We start from the raw sequence: 18,978 nt of genomic DNA, 5'->3' as shown, positions 1-18,978 counted from the left end.
AATGTAGACCCTCATTCCCAAACTGTAACTCCTGTTGGTGGAGACAATGAGGAAGACGATGATAAGACTCAAATACCTGATTGGAGCGACAACTTTAGTTTTTTGTCAGGGCAGGAACAGGTTGGCTCTGAGGACGACGGGTGTGATAACGCACAGGGTGATGATGATGAGGTCGGAGATCCCACTTACTGTCAACCCACAGTCAGCCAAGAGATGAGGTCAGCAGAGGAGGTGGAGGAAGATGCTAGTGACGACGAGGTCAGGTTGCGCCTTCCTGGACAGAGACGTAGTACTGGAAGCACGTCAACAACTGCATCCTCAAACACAACTCTGCCTCTCACCACAAGTCGTGGTGGCTCTTCAGGTCGCATGGGTGCTAAGCCTTGCATAGCCTGGGCATTTTTTCAGATCGATAAAGATGACCCAACTCGTGTTATCTGTAACATTTGTCAGCAAAAGCTAAGTAGAGGCCAAAAAATACATAGTTTGAGTACTTCATGCATGAACCGGCACATGGACATGAAGCATAAGTTGCAGTGGGAAGCTCAGTGTGCTACAATGCGGTCTAGCCGGCCGGGCCAACCACCGTCTGCCATATCTTGTGCATCCGCGGCCTCTTCATCCTCTGTGACTGGGGGGACAGCAGTCACACCTGTTTTGGGGCGCAGACCTGCCACCTCTTTACCCGCAATAGCCAGCGTGATTGGCAGGTCATCATTTTCTTTGGAGGTGGTAACACCAGCTGGTCTTGAGCGCTGTCCGACATCGATAGCACCACCTTTGGATCAAGGCAACCTAACATGTCCGCCTGCATCTTCCTCACAGACCGGCAGTTTGCCGGGGACACCCTTATCAACCCCGTCTAAGCACAATAGCCAGCCCTCGGTCCCTCAGATGTGGACAAGTAAAAGACCATTTCCTCCTAGCCATGAGAAAGCTAAGAGGTTGAATTTCACCATCTGCAAGCTCTTGGCTACAGAAATGCTGCCTTTCCGCCTGGTGGACACAGAGGATTTTCGAGACCTTATGTCCGTCGCAGTGCCCCAGTACCAGATGCCCAGTCGGCACTACTTCTCAAAGAAAGGTGTGCCTGCGCTCCACCAGCATGTCGCACACAACATCACCGCTTCTTTGAGAAACTCTGTGTGTGACAGGGTGCATTTCACCACAGACACTTGGACGAGTAGGCATGGACAGGGGCGTTACATGTCGCTGACTGGGCACTGGGTAACTATGGTGACAGCAGGACAAGGGGCTGCTGTCCAAGTCTTGCCGTCCCCACGAGTTGTGCGTCAATCCTCTTTATGTCATTTTTCCTCCACTGCTTCTGCCTCCTCAACCTCCTCTCGGTCTTCCACCTGCACCCAAAGCCTGTCTGGTCATGCCACAAGCTTTCTAACTGCGCAGAAGGGATCCTGCACACCTCCTTACTATGCTGGCAGTAGGGCTCAACGTCATCAGGCGGTTTTTACATTGAAATGTCTGGGAAATGTGAGTCACACAGCTGAGGAGTTGTGGTCAGCTCTGGAGAACCAATTTCATGAATGGTTGTCTCCACTGGACCTGAAACCAGGGAAGGCCGTGTGCGACAATGCTGCAAACCTGGGTGCGGCCCTTCGCCGGGGCAATGTCACACACGTGCCTTGTATGGCTCACGTGTTGAACCTGGTTGTCCAGCAATTTTTAGCCCACTATCCCAGACTAGATGGCCTTCTGCAGAGGGCACGGTCGCTGTGTGCTCACTTCCGCCGTTCGCATCCCGCAGCTCAGCGACTTACATCTCTACAGAAGTCGTTGGGCCTGCCACTTCACCGGCTAAAATGCGATGTGCCTACCCGGTGGAATTCAACTCTGCACATGTTGCAGCGACTGTGGCAGCACCGACAAGCCCTGGTGCAATACGTTCTGACGTATAGCCTGGGCCAACGAGATTCAGAGGTGGGGCAAATCATGCTGGAGGAGTGGTCTCAGATCAGGGACCTATGCACCCTTCTGCACAGTTTTGAAATGGCGACGAAGATGTTTAGTGCTGACGATGCCATTATCAGCATGACTATTCCGGTGATTTACATGCTGGAGCACATGTTAAACAGAATTCGGAGTCAGGTGGTGGCACAAGAGGAGGTGGAGGAAGTAGAGGAGGAGGAGTTGTATGCGGAAGGGCTAACATCTGCAAGGTCCAGACGGTCGGCAGCACCAAGGCGGCAGGCATGTGAGGGTGGGGGAGATGGTTTTACCAGGGCGCATGGTAGCAGCCAAACTAGTGAGGAAGGTGCAGGAGCCCAGGAAGAAGTGGAGGACGAACTGATGGAAGACTCATCAGATGAGGGAGACCTTGATCACATTTCTGTTGTGCGAGGTTGGGGGGAGAGGACAGAGGAAGGAAGCATGATTGTTACCTCGCCACCAACACAACAGGGACTTGGTGCTCCTGGATGCGCAACACACATGAGTGCCTTCTTGCTGCACTACCTGCAACATGACCCTCGAATTGTGAGAATTAGAAATAATCCTGACTACTGGGTTGCCACACTGTTAGATCCCCGGTACAAAAGTAAATTTGCAGAAATTATTCCTGCCATAGAAAGGGATGCACGCATGCAGGAGTATCAGCAGAGACTGTTGCAGAATCTTACATGTGCTTTTCCACAAAATACCAGTGGTGCACGTAGTGAATCTTACAGTTCTAACTTGCCAACCGTGGTCTGTATGGAATTGTTCAATAAAGGGCCCAAAATTAAGATAACATAGATGGGAGAGGTCTCTATGAATAGGAATTCCTAAGTATTTGATACCCTGTGAGGGCCAGGCAAAGGGAAAGTTGGACTGGATGGAATCCTATATGGATTTAGGGAGGGAGACATCGAGGGCCTCAGACTTCGCTGCATTGATTTTAAAATTTTACCATGTAACAAAGTGATCTATTTCAGCCATAACAGCAGGGATGGATATATGTGATTGAGTGATATATACTAGGACATCATCAGCAAATAGAGAGCACTTGTACTCGGTGCCTCCCACCTCAATCCACCTAAAATTGGGGTTATGGCGAATTGATGAGAGCAGGTGCTCCGTCACTAGGATGTATAAGAGAGGGGACAGAGGACATCCCTGCCTTGTCCCATTGGTGATTGTGAAAGGTGATGAAAATGTTCTGACGCACCCCCTGGGCCTTGGGACACCCGGAGCCGGACCCTTTTTGGTGGATGCTGGTGGTTGTAGTCTTCGTGGCGGCGATCCGGTTCCGTGGCTCAGGGCGGTCAAACCAGTGGCGGAACTATTTATGTGGTTTTGATGTTTAAATGTCCGACTACGCCACCCGTGGATTGCGGTCAGAGTGAAACGCCGCTACAGGGCAGACCGCTAAGGCTGGTGTTGTGGGTGCAGCAGAGCGTAGCATAACTCCCCACGGGAGGAATATAGCCTCAGGGCAGTGTATGCGGAGGATGGGGGTGATGGTGCAGGGCAGCAGCAGTAACGACACGGAGTCAGTGATGCAGTTCAGGGCCTTTACTCACAGTTCTTATTATCCAGACCACGTCTGCAGGTAACGGCTGCCCACGTCGTACTGTGCTCACCAGGTGAGGGGCTCAGACAACTCCCAGATAACTTTGGAGCACTTCACAGGACCCCCTTTGTGTGTCCTTTGTCTGGCCTTTCTTACCAACACTTCTGTCCGGCTGCCTCGGGCCTCCTCTTGGTAAACTTGGCGCCAGTTTCCCTGACCCTATGTGGTGCCTTCCTAGCGGGTGGAGCAAGGGGCTGCGCCACATAAAATGTCAGAGCCTCCGGTTTCTAGCTGAGGGTCGTTTCCTGCCTCCACTAGTTCGGGGACCGGTCTCCCCCTTTGGCCTGACCCCTCCACGCAGGTGGATTCGGGCGTGCGGTGGCGACTCGCCCGTCCGCACCCCTGGGATCCCTTCATTCCTCGTTCCTGGAGCCTTCTCCGCTCCTCTTCCTTCCTTCTCCCTCTTGCAGGCCTGGGCCTCTGTTACTAGGCCCGCCTCCGGAGCAGAGCTCATGCAGAGCCCCTGCTCCCTGCCACTTCTGCTCAGACTTCTCTGCACTGAACTAAGATGGTGCCCACCTTTTATACTCCCTTCTCAATGCACCCAGGAACTGCTTCCTCCCTGCTCCTGCACTGCAGGGTTCCCCTTCCTCAGTGTTCCCTCCCCCCACTCCAGCCAGGGACAGGGACTGTCGTGCCCATCTCAGGGGCATATTGGTCGCCCTGCCCCACGGCAATGTGGTGTAATGCATGCAGGTGTCGGGTCCTGATCCACACTCCATCCTTATCTGAGAGTGAGATATCACACCTCTGGGTGAGGTGCAATACGTCTGTAGCAACCGAGCCCTCGGTGCTACAGTTCCATTTATCTTCAGCCTACGTGACGTATTGTGATACAGGGCCGTGATTTTGGCTATAAAAGGGTCCCCTAGACCCCTACCCCAAGCTTTTTAAGAGAATCATATATGGCGTGCCAGGAGACTCTATGGAATGCTTTCTCAGCATCCAACGAGAGTATCTACTTACAAATTTTTAACTGCATCTAGCCCAGGAAATACTTTGTGCCTAGTAGCAGTGTCTGCTAGTCAGCGGATTATCCCGGCTGTTAAGCAAGCTACACCACCTGTAGTTTGGACACTTAATTTTTTCAAAGGAAATGCTTCGGGACCACGGGATACTTAGTGAAGAGCATCAGGAGGCACCCCAAGGCATAGGGGCTGGGACTGGCACTAGGATGCCTTGCGGTGGACAGCCGAGCTCGATCCTTATAAAAGCTTTTTAACTGCAGCAGCTTTAGTGGACGCTACTGGAGCTGGAATTACGCGGCTGCTGGCATGTGACTTGCCCTCCAATAGATCCTTGTAAATGGATTTAAAGTGTATTCATTCAAATTAGAGGGACAATTTAAATTAAAAAGCTTAGAGCTGCCTCCACCACAGGGGGGCTCTCTCGACCCACCAGCGGACAGGCACCAGTATTGGGAGAGGGGGGCTGGCCGTCAGGGTTCACCGCGGCTCTGGCACAAACCCGGCGACACGGAGGTGGCACGGGCAGGAGCGGACTGGCCGTCTCGGCTTCTCACTTTTTGGATTTTAGAAGGGCATGACATGCCTATATCTGTGTCTCCCCCTCCTTTTACTCCTCCACCTCTTTTCTTTTCGCATGACTATATGTACTTGTCACTTTTCCATGTGTTAGTTGTGTCTTCTGAGCAGTTTGTCAGCTTTTGGACACCTTTGAAGGTGTTTTCTATGTGTTTCTATGTGTTTTTGTTTGCCTGCCATTGGTTTTAACGGTGTTCGAAGGTGTTCGACGAACAGTTCGACGAACAGTTCGGCGAACACACGGTGTGTGGCACCTTGTGATAGCAAAGCCAAACGTGTGGAGAGTACCCAAGACATGTAGGATGTGTAGAGCTGGATTTTACAGATACCTTGTTGTAGCATAGTTCAGTGTATGGCCAGCAACCAGGAACATCAGAGTCGGATTGGTGAACCGGTACCTTGTTGTAGCAAAGCCAAGTGTGCGGACAAAAGAGGAGTTTGCCTAGAGGCACATTTTATCAGTGATCAGCAATAAAGAGTTTGTTTTGTTTTAGGACAGTCAAATCAAGGTAATCAGCATGGAAGCTGCACTTCTTAAATACTGCGGTGAAGTGCAGCTATTTGAGAAGGCTTTAAAATACTTATTCCCATCTCCAAGATCCTATCCCAATATGTAGTAGGTATAATAATAATAATATTAACAAATACCTCCAATTAAAAATTTAATATAGCTTTCTAATTCCCTATTTCTATTTCCTGATGTGCAGGCATTGCAGGACCTTAGGTATCCATGGTTACGACCATTAGCAACTAGCTAACTGTCACTATATCAGTGTTCGTAACCATGGATACCTAAGGTCCTGCAATGCCTGCACACGTGGTAAGTGACATATCTTATGAGAAGAACTCTGCTACATTTCTAATTGGAGGTATTTGCTAATATTATTATTATTATTATTATTATTATTATTATTATTATTATTATTACACCTAATACATATTGGGATAGGATTTTTGAGATGGGAACACCCCTTTAAGGACATGATGTCAAAGGAGAGTGCTCGGCTACCATGGTAACTCGGAGTGTAACAGAGGAGATGGAGCCGACCGCTGAAGAGGGACAACGCATGGATCAGAGCTGGAGCCAGGACAGGTGAATAAAAGCCATGTTGCAAATTATCTGTTTAAATGTGCAACTATGTAAACTATAGTAGTGCCAAATCCTCATGAACCAGAAGCACTATTTATGGCTCTCCGCTCTAACAGACGTGTACACACCATAATAGGGTGGATAGACAAGGGTTGTCCTAATTGTACAAACTTTTCAATGAGCAGACAAAATGTAATATGTTCTCAAATGAGCTGTCTTTATGGCTATACGTTCTTAATCTGTTAGATCAGTAAGATAATCTTAGACCCTTCTGTATATACAATGCGTATACATCCCTGCAGGTCAGCAAGTGGCAGATTATTCATCTGTAAAACAGCTCCAAATCTGCAGCAAAATCTGCATGTGGAATTTTGCTGTGAATTCACTGTAAATTTCTCCCTTTATGTGAAACGAGTGAAATCTATGATGAAAATCTGTGATAAAAATTGACATGCCGCAGATTTTAATTGAACCTGTCATTTGATTCAAGCTCCCTAAAGTGCGATTGCAGACAGGTATGTTTTTCTCTGAAACGCTCTAGCATTACAGATGAAAACATTACTTGCGGGGCCGACTGGGAACTAATGGAAGAGACAAGTCTAGTCCGATGACACCTTTAGCCGGCTTTTCCTCACACAGCTTTAGTTAATTGACAAGTTTAATTCAAGTGTACATCGGGAAAGACCTGTCAGTCAAGTAGAGTGGTGTGAGGAGTAGCTGATCGGGAGATGGCGCTAGAATAGTCTTGTCTCTGCCAATAGTCCTCGGCCTTGCTGCAGCATTTCAGAGACAAAACGTATCTGGCTGCACTTGTGCCAGGCTTTGATTCATGCTGTACATGGTTTACGCAGTAAGAATTGAGTGAAGAAACCAACATGATAGAACAATTTGTAAGTGAAAAAAATCCTGCAGCTTGTGGATCAAATTTGTTTTATATACCCAACTTTGCAGGTACAATCTTCAACATTTTCAAACCTGGGGTATTTTTCTACTTTCTTTTGTGTTTTGTTTTTTTTACTGTTAAGTTACCCTAAGATACTCTTAATATGCATCCGCTATTCTCTATTTATTTTGCTATAAAATATGTGTTAGGCTATCTGCCCACGATGCAAAAATGCTCAGGATTTTTTCCTGAGCGTTTCTGCATCTCCCTGGCAGAAAAAAACACATGCAGATTGTACATGCGTTTTCCTGCCAGGGACATGCGGATGTGAAGCGTTCTTCACTTGCATTTCCGCATGCTGATTGACAAGCGCTTTCCAAGCGATTAGCATCACTTGGAAAGTGCTTGTGACAACTAGGTCACACTATATAAATCCATGCAAACAGCAAGGATTTATATACTGTGACCCGAGAGAGTGGTAAAAATAAAAAAAAAATGTATACTTACCCTCCGATGGCCCCCGGTGTCCCGCTCACTCCGTTCTCCCTTGCCGGCAACAGTGAATTGAAAGACCTGCCGACGTCAGCGTCACGTGACCCGTCACATGACTCTGACGTCAGCGCAGGTCCTTCAACTCACTGCAAAGTGCCGAGAACCAAGCAGGAGCGGTGCGCGGGCCGACAGAAGGTAAGTGTACATTTATTTTTTACTTTATTCTTTTTTTTACAGATTTTTTTAATGGTACCTGGGTGTGGAGGAGAGTCTCCTCTCCTCTACACCCGGGTACCATCCGCACATTAGAACGCTTGGATTACGCATCTACATATACAGTGATGCGTAATCCATGCGTTCTAATGCAAGTCAATGGCGGCGAAGATGCAGCACTTCCGCAAAATAATTGGTAGTGCTGCGTTTTTTTCCGCAATAATAATCCGCAGCGGAAATTTCCGCAGCATGTGCACAGCACATGCGGATTATCGTTAGGGGACATTGCTGCCCATCTACCATGCGTTTTTAATGCATTTCTGCAGATGCGAAAACGCATTAAAAACGAATCGTGTGCACACAGCCTTACTCGTCACATCATTAAAGGCTGGAGTGACAGGAGAGCTGACAGACACTACAATTACTACATCTTTGAAGGTGCGAGTTACCATTGTCTTACCTGTGTGCAGTTGTGCTTTTGAGGTATAGGTTATATTTCTCTTCAGCAGACAGCCCATCCATCATAATGTAAAAAATAAGGAAGTTGCTTTGGCCTGAGGCTTGACTGATGAGACGGCTCTTCTCCAGCATATAAGTGTACAGTCTGGCTGGAATTCAAATAGACTTGTGTAAAGGCGCATGTAGTAAACTACAGCTATAATCCTTAACAATTCGGTTCTGCTTTTTTAAAATGCACACCAAATGGACTCCACGAGAATCATGTGGCCCCTCTTATACAATGGAAGAGATTACAAAGACAAACAGAATGTCTGATTGGATGTGTGATCAGACCAGACAATAAAGAGGTTGTCTTTTCTCTCACTGGTATTAATTAAGGTCAGATTTTTACACTATAAGGAATAAACCTACTTGAAAATGGCAAATGTGGATTATATTTTTTTTATTCAAAGGGGTTGTCCATTACCTAACAAGTCTTGCTTCAGGGCTCCATAGCAAATAAAAACAATCACCATAACTGTGGGTCCCGTAGGGTCATGTCCAGGAATGGATTGGCCCACCGGAGAAGAGGAGAATCTGGTGGGCCCCTTTACAAGAGTGAACCACCACCCTCTTATATGAGCAGTACTTGGCACAATATATTTGTATCAGTATGTACAGACAAAGGCAGCATCTTATTCATTTAACAATCTACCCAGTTCACTGTTATACACATTTGTGATTGAGGATAATGTCACATTTGCATGTAGCTGAAAAGTGGGGCCCTGGAGTTGGTTACTGGTGGGCCCTTGGCACACCAGTCCAACACTGGTCACATGACATTGTTGTGTCATGAGAATATTACCGCTGAGCGGTTATAGCCCTTATTGTTTTGTCTAAGCGGAAATCTCCACGGAACTGATTGGCTGCAACAGTCACGTAACCCATTGACATTGATTGTTTTTATTTTTTATGAAGCCCTGAAGTGATTAATATTGTCTTTACTGTATCAGTGATTGTAACATAGGGCATAACAATACACTCATAAGGGCATACATCAAATATAGTCAGGTACCGTGGCTGCTATGGGGCTGTTGAGAGGGGGACCCAGTCATGATTGATCCTATCCCCTTTACAATTGGGTACCAAGGACTCCCCTCTCCAAAGGAAACATTGTGAATGCCATACCCTTGCATGAAATAAACTGGACCATAATGGGTGTTCAGTTTGATTTTTGTTATTAGGCCCTTTCTCTACTGTGTACAAAAATAAGCAGGAGAATAAATCCATACATATCAATACCGTAGATGCGACCCTACAGAATACATTTATCATATGGCCCTTCACCTCTCCAAACAAACCTACTTTAACAACCTCATCATCTCACTTTCCAATAATCCTAAACGACTCTTTGACACGTTTCATTCTCTCCTCAATCAAACAGCACAGGCCCCGACCACCGACCTCAGCGCTGACGATCTGGCTAACTATTTCAAAGAAAAAATTGACCATATCCGACAGGAAATTTTCTCCCAATCCCCAAATGTTATGCATGCTCCCCCCCGCCACATTGTATATTGCTCATTTTCTGACTTCGAACCAGTCACGGAAGATGAAGTGATCAGGCTCCTTGCATCTTCTCGCCCTACCACCTGCACCAGCGACCCTATTCCCTCACATCTCCTTCAGTCCCTTGCTCCAGCTGTCACCTCTCACCTAACTAAAATTTTCAACCTTTCCCTCTCATCTGGTATCTTTCCCTCTTCTTTTAAACACGCCAGCATACAACCATTACTTAAAAAACCATCCCTCGACCAGAACTGCACGGCCAACTACAGACCTGTTTCCAATCTTCCCTTTATCTCTAAACTCCTGGAACGCCTGGTCCACTCCCGTCTAATCCGCTATCTCTCAGACAACTCTCTTCTTGACCCTTTACAATCTGGTTTCCGCTCTTTACATTCTACTGAAACTGCCCTCACTAAAGTCTCTAATGATCTACTAACAGCTAAATCTAATGGTCACTACTCCCTGCTGATTCTCCTGGATCTCTCTGCAGCATTTGACACTGTGGATCACCAGCTCCTCCTCACTATGCTCCGCACTATTGGCCTCAAGGACACGGTTCTCTCCTGGTTCTCCTCTTATCTCTCTGACCGCTCCTTCTCTGTGTCTTTTGCTGGCTCCTCCTCCTCCCTACTTCCTCTTACTGTCGGGGTTCCTCAAGGATCAGTCCTAGGCCCCCTTCTTTTCTCCTTATACACCGCTCCTATTGGACAAACAATCAGTAGATTCGGTTTTCAGTACCATCTCTATGCTGATGACACCCAATTATACACCTCTGCTCCGGACATCACCCCTGCATTACTACAAAAGACCAGTGATTGTCTTTCTGCCGTATCTAACATTATGTCCTCCCTCTACCTAAAACTGAATCTGTCAAAAACTGAACTACTCGTCTTTCCTCCCTCCATTAATCTACCTGTGCCTGATATTGCCATCTCCGTTTGTGGCTCAACCATTACTCCCCAGCTACAAGCCCGCTGTCTTGGGGTCATTTTTGATTCAGATCTTTCTTTCACTCCTCACATCAAATCACTCGCTCGTTCATGTCATCTACACCTCAAAAACATCTCAAGAATCAGGACTTTTCTCACCTTTGACTCGGCAAAAACTCTTACTGTCGCTCTTATTCATTCTCGTCTTGACTATTGCAACGCTCTACTAATCGGTCTCCCTCTTACTAAACTCTCCCCTCTCCAATCCGTCCTGAACGCAGCAGCCAGGATCATATTCCTCGCCAACCGCTACTCAGATGCCTCTTCCCTGTGCCAGTCATTGCATTGGTTGCCCATCCAATATAGAGTTCGTTTTAAACTTATCACGCTTACCCACAAAGCGCTCCATGCTTCAGTACCCCCCTACATCTCCTCCCTTGTCTCAGTCTACCACCCTACACGTGCCCTCCGTTCTGCAAATGACTTGAAACTAAAATCCTCCATAATCCGAACTTCCCACTCCCGTCTCCAAGATTTCTCGCGTGCTGCGCCAATTCTCTGGAATGCACTACCCAGGACAGTTCGATTAATTCCCAATACCCACAGTTTCAAGCGAACCCTAAAAACACATTTCTTTAGACTGGCGTATCACCTAAACACACTCTGTCCATCCCAGCTTTCCCCCATATTAAAATCTTCTTCAACTTCGGGTTCAAACCAACCATGCACATAAAAGCCTCTGTCAGGACTGCACACATACTGGCTGGCGACCAGTCCATGTATTATTATTTATCCTATTCAGTATATCAAGGCTGCATTATACAATATATGTACTTTTTACCTTTTGTGTCTCCCCCACTTCCTCATAGACTGTAAGCTCGCGAGCAGGGCCCTCACTCCGTTCGATATGAGATATGCTTATTCTGTATTGTCTGTATAAGTCCCCCCTAAAATTTGTAAAGTGCTGCGGAATATGTTGGCGCTATAAAAATAAACTATTATTATTATTATTATTATTATTATGGCTGAAAGTAGACCGCAAATGCAGCATTCTCATTCTAATGCCAAAATCCCACAGAACTAAATTTAGCTTTAATGCCCAACATTCAGAACAACCCCATTTTCATGTTTTCAAATTTATTAGCCAGTATGGAATTTATATCCTGGTGCCAGATTTTTCTTTCAATTGCAATTTTATTTTTTTCCCATGGTAGATCATAAGGCCCCCCCCCGGGCTATATATTGATTAAATTGGTATTTCACTTTATCCCTGTAATAGCTGTGTACATTCCATTAATCATTTAATGCTTGTGTTTTTGATTGTTAAATAAAAGGCTGCAACTATCTTAATGGCAAAACTCAAAATATGATTGAAATGTAGATGGAATTTCCTATTACATGTGTTTGTCTGCCGCCTTGTGGTAGTAATGCGAAATAGTCTGGATTTTGTTTAGGATATTTTCTTAAACTGGTATCTGCAACAACCCTTCTGTATGAACCATAAGGAATTAAATGACCCTTAGACACTGAAAAATGGAAAGACATTCACAGAAGGCTTATATATAGAGTTGCCTGAAAGTGCAGGTGCTTTAATCCTTTCCTCTTGGCATGACATTTTCCAAGATGTGTAGTGAAAAATGACCAGTTTGAAATAAAAACATGATTTTGCCACACTATGTCAGGAGATGATTGTTATAGGTGTCTATATCTGGTCACCTAGCAGTTGTAATGTGAATTATTGTCTGTCTGTCTGTTATTTTACTATAATGTCATATTATATTGAATTTGTATTGTTAGAAAAGGCATCTATAACAAAATTCACAGACCAATATGGATAACATATCTCTAAATCTGCTGTATATACTCATCACAATCACTACTTTGTCCATTTTCCATCATTGTGGCTAAGAAAATTGTGTTGCCAGATGTGCTACCTTCCCCGTTGTAACATGTGGCATGCAATCTGCAAACAGACACTTTTTGGGATATGAAATTTCCCCGAATCTTCAGTAAATTTAGCTTGCTCTCAATTTCTTAAGGCATTGCATGGATTACGATTATTTAGTAGTGGCTGGATTTTCAGAACTTGAAGTACATTTTGCTAATCAATGGCATGTCTACCTATTGTAATTATCCGCCTAATTTGCTGAATGTTATTGTTCCTTAGTAATTGGATGCAATATTCAGCTTGATGACTCTTCAGATACACTACAATGTAAACCAATAAAGGATTGCCATGTCTGCCATGCTGTCTTTCACTGAGTGGATGCATTGACAGCAGAAATCGTGCCACAAATTGCTGACACACAGTAATGTGCCAGGTAGTCAATACTTATTATTGAACAGGAAGGATTCAATTAACATGTAACTAATGTTTCGCAATGTGATTTCTGTTGTGTCACCATTAACTATTACTTTATCTGAACACGCAAACTGACTAAAGCCATCCCTAAGTTATAATGAGACAGAAACTGAAGGTCTGTAGATTCTCAACACACTTATTCTCTGCGGAAAACTTTTGGACATGATTGAGCGATTTAGCTAGGGGCTTATGTACATGGAAAGAAGCCTATACAGCAGAATACAAATGCCTTACAAGCTCCGTCAGGTGTGATATATAGTGATATATTCCTCTAGAAACAATTTTTCTTGATTATCGGTAGCTTTATACATATAGAATCCAGTGAACCAGTGGTGTGTCGAGTAGCTGAGACCATGACTTCAGTGTACTTCACCTGTACAAGACGCATGGACAGAATTCATTTTTAAACCTTATTGTAGTCCATACTATGGTATCATGGGTAGAGATGAGCGTTGTTCTACTCGAACTGTTCGCCAATCTCAAATTCGAGCTGTTTTGGGCGGTGTTCGAGCCGTTCGGCGAACACGAACAATTTGAGAAAAATTCGGCTGTTCGAGGTTATGTTCGATAACTGTTCGTGCACCAAAATCATAACTGGATTTTTTCTCAGTAATGATGAAAATTAATGTTAATACGCAGTTTGAGTGTACAGCGGGGTGGGGGGAGGGGCAGGGGATGGATCTCTGCAGGAACAATGAAGATCTCCATTTTTTTTTTCTCTTTCCCGCATTTACAGTGGGGAGGTGCAATCTGTCAGCCTATCAGCAGCGCACACACGGAGCGAAGTGCTTTTTTTCACACAAGCAAGGGCATGTGTCATTGACAGTGTATGTCACATGTCCTTGCCCTATAAGACCAAGCCATTTTCCCCGTCGCCACCATTTTCTCACTGCTGCAGCTGCGTGTTAGACGGCAACGCTGTTGCTGTGTGCGCTATACCTTGTTAATTTCAAGCCAATTTTCGCACAAATCTACAGATAGCTTGGGAGTAGGGAATAGTTGTGATTGCAGTCCTTTTAAGGACTAGGTTACAGCATTTCCTACGACTTTTATCAGGCAGGTCTGTGCTCTTAAATAGATAGATTGTGGGAGTAAAGACTAATTGTAATTGCAGTCCTTTTCAGGACTAGGTTACATCAGTTCCTATCAGTTTTTGCCAGGCAGGTCTGTGCCAGTGCTGTGCAAGTTTTTTCACAGCATTTGGCTGAATCTAGCAAAGCTAATCCTTTTTGGCCTATTGCAGAGTGTGTTAGTCAGTGGAGTAGCCTATCTGTGTTGCAAGATATACCACCTGTGTATAGAATACCAATTTTTTTACTGCACCTAGTGAAGTAAAATCTTTTGGGCATAGCATCATTCTATTAGTCCATCTATACTGACCTCCATCAGGTTGCAAATTGAATATAATTTTTTTCTGCATCTACCTCTGAAAAAATATTGGGCTTCTAGCTGTGTGTGGGACTTCTTCTATTAATCCATCTATACAGACCTCCATCAGGCTGCAAACTGAATATATTTTTTTCTGCATCTACCTCTGAAAAAATATTGGGCTTGTAGCAGTGTGTGGAACTTGTTGTATTAGTCCATCTATACTGACCTCCATCAGGTTGCAAACTGAATATATTTTTTTCTGCATCTACCTCTGAAAAAATATTGGGCTTCTAGCTGTGTGTGGGACTTGTTCTATTAATCCATCTATACAGACCTCCATCAGGTTGCAAACTGAATATAATTTTTTTCTGCATCTAGCTCTGAAAAAATATTTGGCCTTCTAGCAGTGTGTGGGACTTTCTCTATTAGTCCATCTATACTGACCTCCATCAGGTTGCAAATTAAAAATAATTTTTATCTGCATCTACAGTACCTCTGAAAAAATATTTGGGCTTCTAGCTGTGTGTGGGACTTGTTCTATTAGTCCATCTATACTGACCTCCATCAGGTTGCAAATTGAATATAATTTTTATCTGCATCTAGCTCTGAAAAAATATTTGGCCTTCTAGCAGTGTGTGGGACTTTCTCTATTAGTCCATCTATACTGACCTCCATCAGGTTGCAAATTGAATATAATTTTTATCTGCATCTAGCTCTGAAAAAATATTTGGCCTTCTAGCAGTGTGTGGGACTTTCTCTATTAGTCCATCTATACTGACATCCATCAGGTTGCAAATTAAAAATAATTTTTATCTGCATCTACAGTACCTCTGAAAAAATATTTGGGCTTCTAGCTGTGTGTGGGACTTGTTCTATTAGTCCATCTATACTGACCTCCATCAGGTTGCAAATTAAAAATAATTTTTATCTGCATCTAGCTCTGAAAAAATATTTGGCCTTCTAGCAGTGTGTGGGACTTGTTCTATTAGTCCATCTATACTGACCTCCATCAGGTTGCAAATTCAAAATAATTTTTTGTCTGCATCTAGCTCTGAAAAAATATTTGGCCTTCTAGCAGTGTGTGGGACTTTCTCTATAAGTTCATCTATACTGACCTCCATCAGGTTGCAAACTGAATATATTTTTTTTCTGCATCTACCTCTGAAAAAATATTGGGCTTGTAGCTGTGTGTGGGACTTGTTCTATTAATCCATCTATACAGACCTCCATCAGGTTGCAAACTGAATAAAAAAAATTTCTGCATCTACCTCTGAAAAAATATTTGGGCTTCTAGCTGTGTGTGGGACTTGTTCTATTAGTCCATCTATACTGACCTCCATCAGGTTGCAAATTGAATATAATTTTTTTCTGCATCTAACCCAGCCAATAGTTTTGGCCTAATACCACAGTTTGGCCACTCAGCTCTGCTCGGTTCCCATCCATTGTTTTTTTGTGCAAACAACTCCAGAGTTGTGAATTAGTTAACCACCAAAATGAGTGGAAAAAGGCCTGCTGCTGGTGGAAAGGGGAATAGGCGTGTTGGGAAGGGGAAAAAAGGTTGTGTCCGTGGGGTAGGTGTTAAAGCAACAGTAACATCTGCAGAAGAAAGACCATCTTCCAGCCAAACTAAAATGTCTACTTCTTTTAGCGGACAATGTGATAAGATCCCTTTCTTACGGCCACGCCAATCGCTACAAATTCCAGATGAGGCACAAAAACAGCAGGTGCTTCAACGGATATCAAGTGCTCCTTTAAGTGGGCTCTCCTCCACATCAACTTCAACATCACAAATACTCCAGTCCTCAAAGGTGTCACCCCAATCGCACTTGCTTCCTCACAGCTCCCAAATCTCCAGCTGCCCGTCTGAGTATGAGGTAGAACAGATGGTTGAGTCTGCAGAGCTGTTTACTCATACTATAGCCTGGGAATCAGAGGTCGACTCCAGCGCTTCTGTGAATCCAGACGAGGAAATGATCTGCACTGATGCCCAGAATCTTTATGAGTCGGATCCAGGACCAGACGCAGAAGGTTCTGACCATAATGTAGACCCTCATTCCCAAACTGTAATTCCCGTTGGTGGAGACAATGAGGAAGACGATGATAAGACTCAAATACCTGATTGGAGCGACAACTTTAGTTTTTTGTCAGGGCAGGAACAGGTTGGCTCTGAGGACGACGGGTGTGATAACGCACAGGGTGATGATGATGAGGTTGGAGATCCCACTTACTGTCAACCCACAGTCAGCCAAGAGATGAGGTCAGCAGAGGAGGTGGAGGAAGATGCTAGTGACAACGAGGTCAGGTTGCGCCTTCCTGGACAGAGACGTAGTACTGGAAGCATGTCAACAACTGCATCCTCAAACACAACTCTGCCTCTCACCACAAGTCGTGGTGGCTCTTCAGGTCGCATGGGTGCTAAGCCTTGCATAGCCTGGGCATTTTTTCAGATCGATAAAGATGACCCAACTCGTGTCATCTGTAACATTTGTCAGCAAAAGCTAAGTAGAGGCCAAAAAATACATAGTTTGAGTACTTCATGCATGAACCGGCACATGGACATGAAGCATAAGTTGCAGTGGGAAGCTCAGTGTGCTACAATGCGGCCTAGCCGGCCGGGCCAACCACCGTCTACCATATCTTGTGCATCCACGGCCTCTTCATCCTCTGTGACTGGGGGGACAGCAGTCACACCTGTTTTGGGGCGCAGACCTGCCACCTCTTTACCCGCAACAGCCAGCGTGATTGGCAGGTCATCATTTTCTTTGGAGGTGGTAACACCAGCTGCTGTTGAGCGCTGTACGACATCGATAGCACCACCTTTGGATCAAGGCAACCTAACATGTCCGCCTGCATCTTCCTCACAGACCGGCAGTTTGCCGGGGACACCCTTATCAACCCCGTCTAAGCACAATAGCCAGCCCTCGGTCCCTCAGATGTGGACAAGTAAAAGACCATTTCCTCCTAGCCATGAGAAAGCTAAGAGGTTGAATTTCACCATCTGCAAGCTCTTGGCTACAGAAATGCTGCCTTTCCGCCTGGTGGACACAGAGGATTTTCGAGACCTTATGTCCGTCGCAGTGCCCCAGTACCAGATGCCCAGTCGGCACTACTTCTCAAAGAAAGGTGTGCCTGCGCTCCACCAGCATGTTGCACACAACATCACCGCTTCTTTGAGAAACTCTGTGTGTGACAGGGTGCATTTCAACACAGACACTTGGACGAGTAGGCATGGACAGGGGCGTTACATGTCGCTGACTGGGCACTGGGTAACTATGGTGACAGCAGGACAAGGGGCTGCTGTCCAAGTCTTGCCGTCCCCACGAGTTGTGCGTCAATCCTCTTTATGTCAAAGTTCCTCCACTGCTTCTGCCTCCTCAACCTCCTCTCGGTCTTCCACCTGCACCCAAAGCCTGTCTGGTCATGCCACAAGCTTTCTAACTGCGCAGAAGGGATCCTGCACACCTCCTTACTATGCTGGCAGTAGGGCTCAACGTCATCAGGCGGTTTTTACATTGAAATGTCTGGGAAATGTGAGTCACACAGCTGAGGAGTTGTGATCAGCTCTGGAGAACCAATTTCATGAATGGTTGTCTCCACTGGACCTGAAACCAGGGAAGGCCGTGTGCGACAATGCTGCAAACCTGGGTGCGGCCCTTCGCCGGGGCAATGTCACACACGTGCCTTGTATGGCTCACGTGTTGAACCTGGTTGTCCAGCAATTTTTAGCCCACTATCCCGGACTAGATGGCCTTCTGCAGAGGGCACGGTCGCTGTGTGCTCACTTCCGCCGTTCGCATCCCGCAGCTCAGCGACTTGCATCTCTACAGAAGTCGTGGGCCTGCCACTTCACCGGCTAAAATGCGATGTGCCTACCCGGTGGAATTCAACTCTGCACATGTTGCAGCGACTGTGGCAGCACCGACAAGCCCTGGTGCAATACGTTCTGACGTATAGCCTGGGCCAACGAGATCCAGAGGTGGGGCAAATCACGCTGGAGGAGTGGTCTCAGATCAGGGACCTATGCACCCTTCTGCACAGTTTTGAAATGGCGACGAAGATGTTTAGTGCTGACGATGCCATTATCAGCATGACTATTCCGGTGATTTACATGCTGGAGCACATGTTAAAAAGAATTCGGAGTCAGGTGGTGGCACAAGAGGAGGTGGAGGAAGTAGAGGAGGAGGAGTTGTATGCGGAAGGGCTAACATCTGCAAGGTCCAGACGGTCGGCAGCACCAAGGCGGCAGGCATGTGAGGGTGGGGGAGATGGTTTTACCAGGGCGCATGGTAGCAGCCAAACTAGTGAGGAAGGTGCAGCAGCCCAGGAAGAAGTGGAGGACGAACTGATGGAAGACTCATCAGATGAGGGAGACCTTGATCACATTTCTGTTGTGCGAGGTTGGGGGGAGAGGACAGAGGAAGGAAGCATGATTGTTACCTCACCACCAACACAACAGGGACTTGGTGCTCCTGGATGCGCAACACACATGAGTGCCTTCTTGCTGCACTACCTGCAACAT

At 45.8% G+C, this 18,978-nt stretch overlaps 1 protein-coding gene across 4 annotated transcripts in view; it reads right to left on the bottom strand.

Moving 5' to 3' along the window:
- The window catches only part of MYO16 (myosin XVI), a 904,557-nt gene that overhangs the window by 460,145 nt on the left and 425,434 nt on the right, over positions 1-18,978 (bottom strand). For all 4 annotated transcript variants that reach the window (XM_073664248.1, XM_073664251.1, XM_073664257.1 and 1 more), the window contains exon 16: positions 8,251-8,398. In XM_073664248.1, coding sequence (XP_073520349.1) covers positions 8,251-8,398 — 148 coding nt within the window. The remainder of the gene's footprint in view (positions 1-8,250; positions 8,399-18,978) is intronic.

This window comes from Phyllobates terribilis, unplaced genomic scaffold (genome assembly GCF_046119375.1).
Source record: "Phyllobates terribilis strain yellow unplaced genomic scaffold, ASM4611937v1 Scaffold_2__4_contigs__length_985480577, whole genome shotgun sequence".
In the NCBI taxonomy this organism is placed as follows: domain Eukaryota; kingdom Metazoa; phylum Chordata; class Amphibia; order Anura; family Dendrobatidae; genus Phyllobates; species Phyllobates terribilis.
Note: the sequence above shows the minus strand (reverse complement) of the source record. Positions and strands in the feature narration are given on the sequence as shown.